The sequence below is a fragment of the Tympanuchus pallidicinctus genome, unplaced genomic scaffold (genome assembly GCF_026119805.1).
Source record: "Tympanuchus pallidicinctus isolate F22 unplaced genomic scaffold, pur_lepc_1.0 scaffold15, whole genome shotgun sequence".
Lineage (NCBI taxonomy): Eukaryota > Metazoa > Chordata > Aves > Galliformes > Phasianidae > Tympanuchus > Tympanuchus pallidicinctus.
This window is the reverse complement of record NW_026294669.1, coordinates 8949015-8963368: the sequence shown is the minus strand read 5'-3', so window position 1 is coordinate 8963368 and position 14354 is coordinate 8949015. Positions and strand designations below refer to the sequence as shown.

Genomic DNA, 14354 nt, shown 5'->3' with positions numbered 1-14354 from the left:
AGCAGAAGACCAACAAGAAACCCAAACAAATAAACAAGGTTGCCTCTGACCCAAATTTCCCTGAGCACAGATATGGAGAAAACCTTAAAGAAGTCCCATGAAGACCCAAAAGGACATGGGGAGAACAAAGGACAGGGATGTTTTACCCAGTCCAGCAGAAGAAGGGTGACAAATGTGGGTTATTTCCCCCAGTTCTATTTCCAACATCCCAGCTGACTCAGAAAGAATTGTAAAATCTCTCCATACCTCCATCTTCCTCCAGAAACAAGGGTCTACAATGGCACTCTGCCTCAGCAGCTGTTCCTTTGCTCCTCATTAGCTCTTAATTACTCACTGGCTCTAGAGAAGATAAGCTGATCCACCTTAAGTGAAGGTCTTCTGAGCGCTGAACTGCTGCCCCTCATGCCATGTGAATCACCCCAATTAGCTCTGCTCCAGCTCTTCCCAGCAGCTTGTCCCACCTCCAAGCTCTAGCAGCTACCACCACCTGCTCTGGAAGGAATATACCCCAGTTCATGTCCAGCCATTCCTAAATGGATATCTTGATCTCAAAGGTCTTTTCCAACCTAAGTGATTCTATAAATTATCCAGGCACCCACATTACTGAGGAGCTTTGCCATTTGCTCCCCAGGCTTCTCCTTCACCTATCTTGGTAAGTACAAGGCCATCTCCCACCCCACAGTCTTGCCTCTATAATTACTTTCCTCCAACTATTAGTCCAGTTAGTGATGGGAGAGAGCAAGCCCCAGCAGGGGAACATTTATCTCCCTGCATTATCTTACTTGTCTCAAAATTAACTCCTTTCAGAAGGACCATACCCCATGGTATAAAGTAAAATCTGTCTACCAACAGGACTAGCCATAAGGCAAGCAATGCATTTTAATGTGCTCTTTCTCTGCCCAGCTGGTTCTTATCTCAATCACATTGTGTTCATGCTGCAATTGGCAGTGGATGCTGGTGGTGCTCAATGAGCTTCACCTGGGGGTTTGGAGGCAGATCTGTTTCACCATGTTCCAGCACAGCTTATAAACACAGCCATGGCCTCACCGTTGTCCAGGAGCTGTATCAAACTCACATTACTATTTTGAAGTGCCAAATATCAGAATGTCCCTGGTGGTGTTCAAGGCCAGGTTGGATGGGGCCCTGGGCAGGCTGGTCTAGTATTGAATGTGGAACTTGGTGGCCCTGCCTGTAGTGAGGGGTTGGAGATTCATGATCCTTGAGGTTCCTTCCAACCCGGGCCATTCTGTGAAATAGTCCCCGGTGACTGGTGACCCAAGGGCTCTTTTCCCTCAGGTGGGCACAAGCAGTCATGCAAAGATGTTGTGTAAGCACCAGCAATTAGCCCAGGGCAAAAGATGGGGCCAAGCAGCTCTGCCAACACATGTGCTGAGAGGAGAAGGACGGAGGAATGGTGCCTCTGGCACTGGGAAAGGAAGAATTTTACTCAAATCCTGCGCTCAGCCTCAGGGCTGGCCCTACCTGACCCAACAAACTTGTGAATTATCTGTGGAAAACAACAGAGTGCCTGGCTCAAGTCCCACTATTGGCGTGCTCTAGAAATTTCTCTTTTGCCATCTGGAACAGAGAAGAGGATTAAATAAATCCTCTCAAAAGTATATATAATGAGAATTACATTAGAGCCACCACTAACACGTCCTCTCATATACAGCACAGAACTGATGATCAGCAGAAGGTTCAGACGACATGCAGGTGACAATGGCCTGTGGTTGTGGGTGGCTGCGCCAGTAACCTAATGCTTTGTTGGTTCATTTGGCCCCTGTAGGAGACAGGACAATGACAGCATCAGGATCAGCACACTCTGCCACAACCCCCACCGCCCCATAGAGAACCTCATGGTCCCCAACTACAACACCTCGCGCTGCATCATGACCCACCAGCCCAGCGAGGATGGCATCATCTACATCTGCGGCTGTGTGGATGAGCAGGAGTGCAACGATAAGCTTATCTTTGAAAATCATACCAATGGTGAGTACCTCTGCTGATGTTATTTGAAGTGAGAAGGAGCACTCAATGCTAATGACAAACAATTTGCATACTGGGAGCCACGCAATTTCACCTTTCCAAGAAAATGGGCACGCATGCAATGTCTGTTTTGACCTCCTGTATGAGGTAGGTAACATTTGTACCCCATTACTGCTGCCCTGAGCCCAATAATTTTCCAGCGGCTCACCCTTCCCTACCAGAAATGCCTCCTGAGAACATCAGGAGATAGAAAATCCACGGTGTCCTTCAGTAGGCTGCACCCTTTGGCATGGAGCGAATCAACAAGGCACCCAAAAACTGATGTAACCCTGAACAAGCCTATGCTCTGAGGGCTTTAAAAAAAATATCACACCATACATCCCACACCAGCAGACCAGGGGAACACCTGGTGCCCACAAGGACTGGCACCCAGCAGCGGGTGGTGCAGGGAACACTCTCCTGATGCAGCATTTCCCTGCAGATGGCTGCAGGTCCAACAGGAGCTGTGAATCCACTCCCACTAAGAGGCAGCTTGTGTCTCTTCCTCGGGAGGGTCATATGCTTTGCAAAAGCTGCTAACTGGATCCTGAACCTCTTGCAGTCTTGTCCAAACCTCTGTAGCTCTGAATGGACCACATCTGTCCCATCAGGCATCCGATCCATATCAGTGGCAAAGAAAAGCCCCTCTGATTCTCTGCAATTCATGAAATGCTGAAAGTGAGGCTAAGTATAACCTGCAAGCCAGCAGCACAGCTTCTTGCACAATGCTAGGAAAAAAAAAAAAGAATCACATAAAATGTAAATTCTTAGAACAAACAAGCCACTTTTAATGGAAGCGAATGATGCTAAATTTGGCAGTTTCTTGCTGCTTGCTGAGCCAAACATAACAGGTACACACGCTTCTAGAGAAAGATAGTCTAATCCCAAAGCTGGTGCCAGCATATATAATTTCACACCAAAATGACAACTGGCTCATTGGAAATGCCACCCGCAGCCAAGACTTTCACAAACAGCCTCCTTGTGCCAACCAGCATGCAAAACACCAAAAGCCAGAGCTGGGCAACGCGTGGGCCCTGTGGTTGTCTGCAGGGAAGACAGAGCAAAGCTGCTGCTCTAGGAAGCAGAGACAGGAGCTGTGCTGCAGCCCTCCATGGCATCAGGAAGCGGCATCCTCAGGAAGGAATCTGCAGCAATTACTGCTTTCAGGACTTGTGCACGCAACGCCCTTAAAAGTCTATTCTCTTGCTTCAGAGTTTCAGAGATGGGATCTGAAGCATCGGGAAAAGCCATTAAAGCAGTAGGTGATATCCAGGCCTTGCACTTTCCAAAATAAACATATTCCTGAGTTAGTTATTGATTTATATCAGTTTAGGTTGATCTTGTGGTTTGAACCTGATGCCTATTTTAGAAACGCTTTCACAGCCTTGCAGAAATTAGCTGCAGCACGTTTTTTGAAATTTGCCAAGGAAAATAGCAAAATGCTCTGTTTTTCCAGAACCTGAATTATGATCTGCACATACTGAGGTCAAGCAGCAAGAGTTTTGCTTATGGAATGATTCTTATCCCTCTTCCCCTGGGTTATTATACTTGGCAGGAAAACCTCTGAGTAAGATTTTACTTGAATATCTCTACTGAAGTCAGCATGTTTATTCCAGGAATCGCCAACATCAAAGCATCACACAATTACACGTTGCGCAAGGGTTAGGGTTTTGTTCCCCCCCCGATGATCTGAAGGCAGACGGGCTTAAGAGCTATGAAACAACAGGGAGCTGCCTGGGCAGTGCCAGTGCTGCACTGCGATGATAAGTGATAGTTTGATGGGCTGATGGTTAGACTAGATGATCTTAGGGGTCTTTTCCAACCTTAACCATTCTGTGACACTCAGACGGCGCTGAAGCAATGCTCGTTTATGGCACCATCTCTCATGGTTTTCTGTGCCACCCTCATGGGCAGGAGGGCCCAGTTCCCACACACATGCCAGCAGCTCGATGGTACTACGGCCGCACTGGGGTGCGGGCTGCAGCCTGGCGTGCAGGGCTGGCTTCCTGCACCTTCACTTGACAAAACGGCCCTGACTCCAGTACTGAAATGAATGGCTCTCTAATAATTGCATACATCTGGGTTCTTACTCTTTGCTCAGATGGGATTTGTGTGCAGCCTGCATTACCGCCCTGCGAACGGCTGCGCCTTATTAACCACCCTGCATATTTTCCTCCTACGCGCGATCAAAACAAGATGTCGTGGGCCCCTCAAGGCAGCTCCTTCCTCCATGCTTCCCTCCCCGCAGGCTACTCCATGCTGCAGAGCAAGGAGGTCATCCCAGTGGCCGCCATCAGCCTCCTGCCACCGCTGCTGGTGGCAGTGATGATTACTGTCATCTTCTATCTCTGCCGCACGCAGAAGCAACGCAAGAGGGCCAAGAGCTGGGTTGGGAAGCAGGGCCAGGGTCCAGCACTGCAGGAGCCAGGCAGGGCTGCCGAGCGGGACGAGAAGCTGTCTGTGCTGATGGATGATGGCCCGGCCGCCATGAACCCCACCTGCGCCAACAGCCTCAACCACAACACCGAGCTGCTGCCCATTGAGCTGGACGAGATGGTGGGCAAGGGGCAGTTTGCGGAGGTGTGGAGGGCTAAGCTGAACCACAGCAGCTCAGGGCAGTATGAAACAGTGGCGGTGAAGATCTTTCCCTGTGAGGAGTATTCTTCCTGGAAGAACGAGAGCCAGATCTTCACGGACGCCAGCCTCAAGCATGACAGTGTTCTGCAGTTCCTCACGGCTGAGGACAGGGGCTCCGGGCCACGCAGGGAGTACTGGCTCATCACCGCCTACCACAGCAGGGGCAACCTCAAGGACTATCTCTCCAGACACATCCTGAGTTGGATGGACCTGCAAAAAATGGCAGGGTCACTGGTGAACGGGGTGGCCCACCTCCACAGTGATTACACAGCCTGCGGCCGGCCAAAAATCCCCATTGCTCACCGGGACATCAAAAGCACCAACATCCTGGTGAAGAACGAGCAGGAGTGTGTGATCTGTGACTTCGGCATTGCCATACGCCTCGACCCCTCACTGACGGCAGATGACTTTGCTAACAGCGGGCAGGTGAGTATGAACCTCAGCACCCCTTGGACAGGCATGCATGCCATCAAATGCATGGCCCTGGGTGGGAGACGTGGCCTTTACAAATAGGGCTGTCTTCACACCACACCATCTGGAGCATAAGATGTCAGCCATGTGCTCCCTAGCCCCTGCTAACCTCTCTTCTTTGCACACAGGTGGGCACTGCCAGGTACATGGCCCCAGAGGTCTTGGAGTCCAGGGTGAACCTGGAAGATCTGGAGTCTTTCAAGCAGATGGATGTCTATTCCATGGCCCTCGTTCTGTGGGAAATGGCCTCCAGATGTGAAGTGGTGGGAGGTAGGAATGTCACACGCAGGTTTGTCTTGCACCTCTTAGGCTCCTTTCCTCTATGTACAGGGACTTTCATCCACTCACATCCCTGGTGGTGTTGGTGCTCCACCCCAGTGCAGAGTTGTCCATCACAGGACCTGGATTCAGGTGGCTGCTGAGAGCCGGTGACAGATCTCACCTAGGGCCTACCTCTGCCCAGCCACCCACCTAGGGGGCTGGCACTGTGGTTGAGGAGCAGCAGAGGTGATCACAGGTGATCCCAGCCACAACATTGAAACCATCCAACTCAGAGCACTGGTCACAGAGGTGGGAGCAGATATATTGGGGTTCTTTCCAGTATACACCTTTGGTTCCGGGAAGAGGTCAGGCAGTCCATCAGTCTCATCTCTGAAAATAGCATTTACACAAAAATCTGGTGCTACACTTCTGCACTCAAATTCTAAACTATTTCCAGATCTGTTTATTTATGCAGACGCATAAGAACAAATTTCTTCTCACCCAGTAGGCCACGCCAAAGCACTGCAGTGAGAAAATCATCATATAATACTGCTTCTTTGCAGAGGTAAAGAATTACGAGCTGCCTTTTGGATCAAAAGTGCAGGAGCAACCTTGTGTGGACACCATGAGAGACATTGTGCTGCATGGCAGAGGGCGGCCTGAGATCCCTAGCAGCTGGTTGGTGCACCAGGTAAGCCAGGAGCAGCTGGCTCAGAGGCAAACCATCCTGTCCTTCTCTACTGACCCATCCTGAAGATTACTATAGCTGCAATCAAATCAGTGTGGCTGGCTGAGCTCAGATAAGCTCCCCTAAATCCACTTCCCCAGTATGGAAAAGCCAACAGCCAGGGATACAGCAGAATTCACAGCTGGTAAATCAATGGTCAAGAGCAGAAGTTATGAATGCCAAGTAATGACATTTGGTTATCTTGTGTATGCTGAAGCACAGCCAAATGGAGCATCCAGACTTCTGCCTACTTTGTCAAGGAGTTTGAAGTTTAGAGGTTATCCTGAATTTCATACATGGAAGAAAGGACTTCCAACTTGTACAAGGAAGGGGAAGACAGGCAGCACTTTCCTCGAAGTGAAACAGCTTGAAGACACGCATAAAGCTGACAGAAGGGAAAATGCTGGGTTAAGTCTTCCCAAGGGAAAGACTTTCACCATCTTTTAGCTCAGAAGGCCTGAGAGCACAGCATTTTAGTATGGAAAGCATAGCCCAGCATGCTAGAGTAGATGCACTTCAGCAGTAATGAGGTATGCTGTTCTAGAATCACCCACATACACTCCCAGAACAACCAACTCCAGAAACATTGCACCCAAATGGCCTTCTCTTCCCCAGTACTTCCATTCATGAATTGAGGACACAAGGGACTGAGCACAGTTTTCAGATCTCACCTGAAGTGGTACTTAAATTTCACGTGCCTTGGTGAAAATCACCATACATTGATCACCATTTCAGCTCCCCCTCAGAAAGCTGAAACAGAGTCTTTGGGCCTGCAGAGCCCTGCAGTGCTCTGGCATTGATCATCACAGGTCATTTTGTACCTATCCATAAAACACACTGCTTCCTTCCATCACACAACACACAAACCCAGAATTTTCAAAAAAGAGATACAGTAAACAGTAACAAATTACTGTGGTTTCTGTTGGCCCATCAACGAGTTTATTGGTGAGCTCATTGGGTTTGCCCTGCCTTCTTCCTTTATGTAGTAAAACACAGAACTTAAATCAGCACAGCTGCATGCTTGAAGCCTTTGAGTATTCATCTCAGATGCTCACCTCCCAGGTCTCTGATAAACTTTGAAACCACAGAAAAAAAGCACAGAGGCTTGGGCTGTCAGAAGTCACGCTCTAATAGAGCCTAACCATACCTGTGCTGTGTGCTGAGCTGAAGTGCTGACTGCAGTGACTGCTGAGAAATAACACTGCTGCCACAGCTGGGCTGGCCTAGCACACAAACAGAGCAAGGTTTATAAAAGCTGCTGCCTTTATAAGACCTGATACTCACTGGGGATGAAGAACAAAAAAAGTCATGTTGCGTTCCTGAAAGTTTGACTAGTATCAGTCAGGAGCAGCTTGCCACAAACCTGGCTTTACATCGTTTCCCCAGGCTGCAGCATAGGGCAGCACCATCTGCTGGGAGGCAGCAGAAGTCTTCCAGGAGCTGCTGTTTGGAGGATGTGCCGGGTGACACCAAGATGAGGGGCCTGAATGGAAGCACCAGCAGGTGTTGGTAGCTCTGCTTCCGCTGTGGGGTTGGAACCAGATGATCGGCGAGGTCTCTTCTGACTCAAGCCATTCTGTGATTCTCTGTTCCCATCAAAGCAAACCCAGGGGATGCACAGCTCCAAATGCTACTTCTGCAGTGCTCCCTCTCAGTGAAGTGAGGGCCAAAGCAGTGGGCCCTGGTTTAGGGTTGCCAGCTGACATTGTTGGGGTCACAGCATTAAATCACCTCAGCTGACTCACCCAGAGCATTGCACATCAGTAGCCCCAACACAACAGTCTGCCAACTGCACAACAAAGCCAATTAAGACTTTTATCCCCAAAGCGGCCCAATTAACTCTTAAATGCCCATGCTCCCACCTCATTTTACCCCCTACTATTAAGGAAAGTGGGGTTTTCTCAGTGAAGTAAATTCCTAGAGGTGGTTCTTTACCACTTGTACTGGCAAAACCAAAGGCTGCTGCAGGGCAGGAGCAGCAGGAGCTGAACTCAGCACTGCTGCTAAAAACAACTTGTAGACTGTAACTGGATGCAGCATTGAGCATCCCCTGGAAATCAGGGTTACCAAGCACAAACCCTGCACTAAGCCTGCTTTGCAAGCATAACAAGGAGCACCGCACTTACAAGGCAAACTACAAATAAACACGAAGATTGCAGGGTAGAGTAAGCACAGAAAGGTCTAATGACTAAAGAATACAACAACCCTGAGAGAACTTCAGTTAAACAAGCTCATTTTTGGATGCTAGTTAATTAGCCTCAAATCCTTCCAGCTGGGCTAACAGATGAGTGCTGACAGGAGCACTGAAATGCGCCCTCTGTCAGTTCTACTGCACGCTCCCGTTCCCTCTTATCTGTGTCCATTGTGCAAGGCTTTGTCCAGCGAGCCTCCGAGCAGTACAGCGAGGTCAGGCGAAGGGGCAGCAAGGCAGGCGACAGCATGGCACATTGCTGTAGGATTCACGCTGTTCTTTCACCTTCATCTTTTCGGGTTCTCAATCGTAAGCTGAAATGCACAAAACCATGGGAAAAAAAACCACAAAGCTTTATTTAGAATAATGATTTTTCCACTGTGTTGCAACTTCTGTTGTCAGCAATGAAAAAAGCACATGATAGGAATTATAGAGTCAAAGGAAGGTTCGATGTAGCTGCTGCTGCTACTGCTAGCTTCAAAGGGGGAAAACATCAGTGCAGTACTTCTGTCCTGAGCCTAAAATATTGGGACTCTATTCGTGTGATTTTCTGAAGAGAGACATTACTGGGGTTTCTAACCATTGTAATCCAGAGGAACTGAGCATTTCGAAGCATGCTGAAGAGCACCCAATCCCACGTGAGACATGATTTTGTGGTGAGAAACTATTCAATGCAGTGCTGAACTACTTGGTGTGGTTTCCCCTATGAGAAAGCTGCTGAAACAAAGCCACGTTAAGAAGTTTAATTCCAGACTTACCTTCAAGGTGCCCCTACCCAACCCTCTATGTGTGGGGGGACATCCAGAGCTGGGCTCAGCTCCCAGTGCTGTGGGTGACCACCTGCACCTCCCCTTTCCTCCTGAATTCAGGGTGCTCCATCTCAATGGCCAAGGCTGAGGAGATGGGGACGCGTTAGGGCCCTATCTCGACACACAAACATCACCACGTACCATAACTTACCTACTGCATTTCTGCAGGAAGTTGCCCAAAGCCCAGCAAAGCATAAAAGCTTTAGATCAGCTTCTCGCTCCTCTTTTCCCTTCCTTCAGCTCCTAACACCAACCCTTCTGACCGCAGGGGATGCGCTTCCTGTGTGACACCATCACGGAGTGCTGGGACCACGACCCCGAGGCTCGCCTCACCGCACACTGCGTGGCCGAGCGCTTCAACCTGATGGCGCAGATGGATTGCGACGACATCCTCAACAACAACACGGACAACGAGGTCGGCAAAACAGCCTCTGCGGGAGGGGAGCAGCAGGGCAATGATGGGAGCAGGAGCATGCCGTGATGCAGCAGAGGGAGCCTCAGCATGAGAGTCCCAGGAAAGGAACTACGATATAGCGCATAACTTATTTATTACATCTGTTTCCTCCCAGTGATGGGCTGAACTGTGGAATCAATACTTTTTTTTTTTTTTTTTTTTTTTAAAGTGCAACACTATATATGAACTGATTTTGTACTTACTTTAAGTGTATAATGGTGCAAAGCATTTCTTCTATTATTTTTTAAAACAATAACATTTAACCTTTTATTAATAAGTATGTGAACTCCATGCCCATCTTTAGAAGTCCTTCCAGGCTGTCATCAGGAGTTTCTCTTCTAACTGCTCACACTGCACAGCTCACACACTTTTTGAATGGCACACACACACCCCAAAAAGAAACCCCAAAAAAGATGAGATAGCAGCCTGAGATGTTACAGATTGCAGTGGAACAAAGAGCATGGAAGTTACTCAGGTGAAATTCTTTCAACAGTAAAAAACAAAACAAAACAAAACAACAACAAACAAATAAAACCAAGTGACCAATACAGGCACTGCTGATCCTGAGACCTCCTGCTGCTCTAAGAGATCTCGGTGTTGGCAAACTCCCTACCAGCACACCTCCCACACCCCTGCCACCAGTCCGGTCCACAGCCACCCCCAACCAGATCTTACCACACTAACACTGCCAACACAAACACGTTGGCCAATTCTTCCTGCGGTTACTTCCCCTCCTCCACAGCATTACTCAACTTGAAGAAACACGATCAGACAGAGCAAGGACCTTTACTCCCCATAACTCCCAGACCGAGCCAGGCAGCCTCTGCAGTAGAAAGGCAATTAACTGAATGAGAAAGGTAAGTCACACCACATCGAACCACAGCGTTGTGCAAATCTTAATCCTTTCACTCTTGTAAGCAAAAGGTAATAAAACCTCTTGCTGCTACCAAGAAGTCCTGCAAGCCCACACCTGATGTGCACCTACACAGAGGTTCTTTCAGGATAGTGTGAAAGAGGAATGCTTTGCTTGCCAGCATAGCATGCCTGGCTGCTCCTTCCTGTCACCTTACAGTGCTCAAGTGAGCCCCTTCCCTCAAAGCACACCTCCAGTTTGCCATAACAATACTCTCTTCCACACACACTAAACGTCAGTCTCATTTAACACATTAATGACTGTTCTCTGTAAGCCCAGAAGGAACAGGAGGCACTAGGCAGCTTTCATCACACCAAACTCCCTCTAAGTTGTCAAACCCTTCTTTCATTTAGCATTCAGTGCAAAGTTTCCTCACTATACTTTCATTAAGTTGTTTGATCATAGCAACGATGTATATATTTACTACTTCTTCCCAATTCAGTTTGAGAGGTGCATAAGTCTCTGTCTGGCCTTCCAGAGGTGATATGGACACAGAGTGGAATCAACCTGTGCAAACTGGAAGTTGAAGGCTGCTCATGTGCTTTTGAAGGCTGAAAGGGAAATCCTCCTAGAGAAGCAGGCCTTCCTCTAGACTTGACAGTTTCCACTGCAGATATTCTTCTCAAAAGAATGCTTTCAGGCAGAGAGAGGGGAACAGACTGAGAAGCTTTTCTGAAAATGAACTCCGGACTCCAATTTATGTATTCATCTCTTCTCCATGCAAACCAACTCATCAGTCACACATTCAGGATCATACTGTTGAATGCACACATTAAATAGAAGTGACACATCATGCTCTGTTTTCCATGAGCAGCAGGGAACCAAGTACCCCCCAAAGAGGGCTCTAACATCTGCTTACGTCTTAGAGAGCCTTAAAATTACCAAGGATGAGCAAGAACTTTGCTCAACTTCACTGGAGCTGAATCAAGCCATAAAGAAAGGAACACAAGGCTAAATCCTATGTTTTGCCATGCTCCTCATTTAACTCACTGTGGTTCTATGAAGTATCTACACAGGAAGCAGCAGTGATCTCTTTTCCCTCCACTCCAGAAGGTACAAGATGGAAACAGCAGCAGTTATGCAAGAGAATCAAATCTGGTCAGTGTTAAAAATACACATTAGTCTGCTGAGTACTTGCAGCTCTTAGGAAGAAAAAAAAAAAAAACAACCAACAAATGTCAAAATTTGAGTTGGATATTCAGTGGCTAGAATTAAGCTATTTTTCAATTCCATCCTTTGTTTCCAGAATAAACTAGAAAATTGCATCACTATTAAATCCACATCACAAAGTCACTCCAGTTCTTATGATCATCTGAGCAAAGGAAGACTTTATTTTCCTAGCAGCATCCCCACGTTAAAAAGAATCGTCTCGTATTTTAAGACTACTTCAGGGTTGGTCTATTTTTACATGACAAAATTAGTAACAGCTTTCTCAGCATGAAACCGCAGGCACACCAGATGAGGGTGGAAGAGAAATAACTTGGCTGATGTTATACAAAGAACACAAATTGGTTTAGGGTGAACACGGGAGCTTTTCAGCCATCACTTTGACAAACTCCCAAGTCAAAGTTTCAAGCAGAGCTCAGCAGCTGAGTCATAGGTCTGTATTCTAATAGAAACAAGTTTATCAGCTGAGCGCAATCCAGGGAAGTAAGTGTAGTTAATGCAGCAGTGATCACAGCAGGAACCAGCTGGACCTGGCACCACCCTTGCTCTTTATTTAAGGGGTATCTGCTATATGACAGAGAACTCAACCAGGAAACACGGAGTGTTGTCTATTTATTTTCTTTCCCTCTACCAGCCCCAGCTTGGTGCAGGTACCAAAGAACTCCAGAGCTGAGGAAGCTAACACTGCCACCGTGATTCCTACCACAAATGCTCCAACTGCCCGAGGAGCACAGCCCAGATGGGCTGCAGACCCAGAGACAAGAAAAAGCTACACCCACTGCTTTCATACATGTTTTTATTCCTGGTTGAACATGAAAATGCCCAGTAGGTATCCAAAAATGAAGACAGGGTAATTGTATAGAATATCACAAACAAGACAGCAGGGTCTGAAACACATTCTTCTGCTGGAGAATACAGTTACTACTGAAGTGCACAGTGCCAAAATATGCTGTTATAACAGCCAGAGAAAGCCCAGACAGACAGATCTCCAGTATAAAAGACAACAATCTACTCTTCCTGGCCACCTGACCTCTAGGTAAAGCAAACAGAACAAACAAATCGTTTTGTAGTTTTATTATCCCCACCCCCAATTCTCACAAAGGGCCTATGACTCGCATTGAGATCTCAGTGCATTTCACAGCAAAAAAAAAAACGAACAAGAAAAATCAAGACAGTTGTGCATAAATCCAACTTTTTTTGCACAATTTGCAGTTTGTGTTGAAAGTTGACATGATGATTTAAACCTTCTGATGCACTCTTACATTTGTATGTTCTCCACAGAAAACATCTTACCAGATCACAAAGCTGTGAGTTCCCATGAGGATGGATCAAGTGCAGCCATTGCCATGGCTGGGAGGTGGCAGATAATGTTATATACACTGACTGGAAGACTACATCAGAAGAAAAAACAGAGTAAGGCACCACTGTTGGAAAAAATTAAGGTAGCTTGTAGTTACAACAATAACGAAAGCCATAATAAGTACTAATCTTAATTGCCAGCAATTCTTTAACTTCAATAAAATAGGTATAAAAAAACAAAGGATGTTTGTACCTGAATACAGTTTCCTGATACCAGATTGTGTTTCAAATCAATACCCAGTCTTCAGCATTATCAGCTTTTTTTTTTTTTTTTTTTAAATAATATCTAAGATGAAAAACCAAAACCTACAGTCCATGTATTCACAGGTCACATTTCACTGCTTTGTTCTGATTAACACCACAGGAGAAAAACCAAAACAATCCAAAGGACAGTTTGTAACACTGATACTTCACCTCTGCGATGATCAGATGGGTAGAGAAGTTTAAATACAAAATTGTGTATTTTCTGTTCTGTCTCAGTCCTTGGAAGGGAAGGTGGAAGAGAAGAGGCCAAACCTCATTACATTACAACAGGAGGGAAAAAAAAGGTTACTCAAAGATTTAATAAAATTAGGAGTTGAAAAGTGTTCAAATTACTTTTTCAATTCAAGTCAAATATTTCAAGTATATTAAAATGTTTCAGAGGAAAAATTTCTCCATGGTTACGATTCTAATTGCTTTTATAAATCCATAAAAAAGAAAGGTAGTCTCTACAGATATTCCATATTCCTCCGATGCATGCACGTTTTCTCTCTGAAGAAAGAAGTTCCCACGATCCAGTTGATTCTTAACACTGATTTCAGGCACATCTTCCAAGCACCTCTCCAGTTTGTTTTTGCCAACGAAGGTCTAATGTTGGGCATAAAAGCAGCAATTTTTGGTTGCTGTTTTCTACATGGGTACCGAGCATACTTCAGTCATTAAATAGTTTGATGTAGAAAGAAGTTCCCATGTCACTCTGAACACCAAACAGTTTCTCTTAGGCAGCTTTTGCAATCAGACAGACCTACTTAGAAGATTCTTACACAAGTCAGATAAAATCTTCATGATCATACAAAAAAAACCAAGTTGGTTGAATGTGTACCTGGCAAGTTTGTCTCTACAACCTTGTTCTGAATAGCTTTAAAGTGCCCTAGTTTATTTCCTTATGCTCATTCAAGCTTTCGCTATTATATAAAAAGGGGACACTCAGTGTGATTACTGCATTTTGAGAGACAGAAAAAGAATATCAGAAACGGGAAACTCATCTTTAAGCAGCTTTTCTAGTTAGCGTCCGTTTGCTGAGTTTGCACGGCAGAGACTGCTCTCCAAAGGGGTTTATGATAAACCCAGCCATCTCC

General features: G+C 46.4%; 2 protein-coding genes across 2 annotated transcripts in view; one reads left to right on the top strand and one right to left on the bottom strand.

The window, feature by feature from the left end:
- The window catches only part of LOC128076915 (TGF-beta receptor type-2-like), a 27067-nt gene extending 14246 nt beyond the window's left edge, over nucleotides 1–12821 (top strand). The window contains exons 3-7 of the mRNA XM_052675413.1: nucleotides 1787–1989; nucleotides 4274–5088; nucleotides 5262–5403; nucleotides 5958–6085; nucleotides 9390–12821. Coding sequence (XP_052531373.1) covers nucleotides 1787–1989; nucleotides 4274–5088; nucleotides 5262–5403; nucleotides 5958–6085; nucleotides 9390–9602 — 1501 coding nt within the window. The 3' untranslated portion in view covers nucleotides 9603–12821. The remainder of the gene's footprint in view (nucleotides 1–1786; nucleotides 1990–4273; nucleotides 5089–5261; nucleotides 5404–5957; nucleotides 6086–9389) is intronic.
- OSBPL11 (oxysterol binding protein like 11) overlaps nucleotides 12435–14354 on the bottom strand; it is a 31760-nt gene continuing 29840 nt past the window's right edge. The window contains exon 13 of the mRNA XM_052675411.1: nucleotides 12435–14354. Within this exon, the coding sequence (XP_052531371.1) occupies nucleotides 14277–14354 (78 nt within the window). The 3' untranslated portion in view covers nucleotides 12435–14276.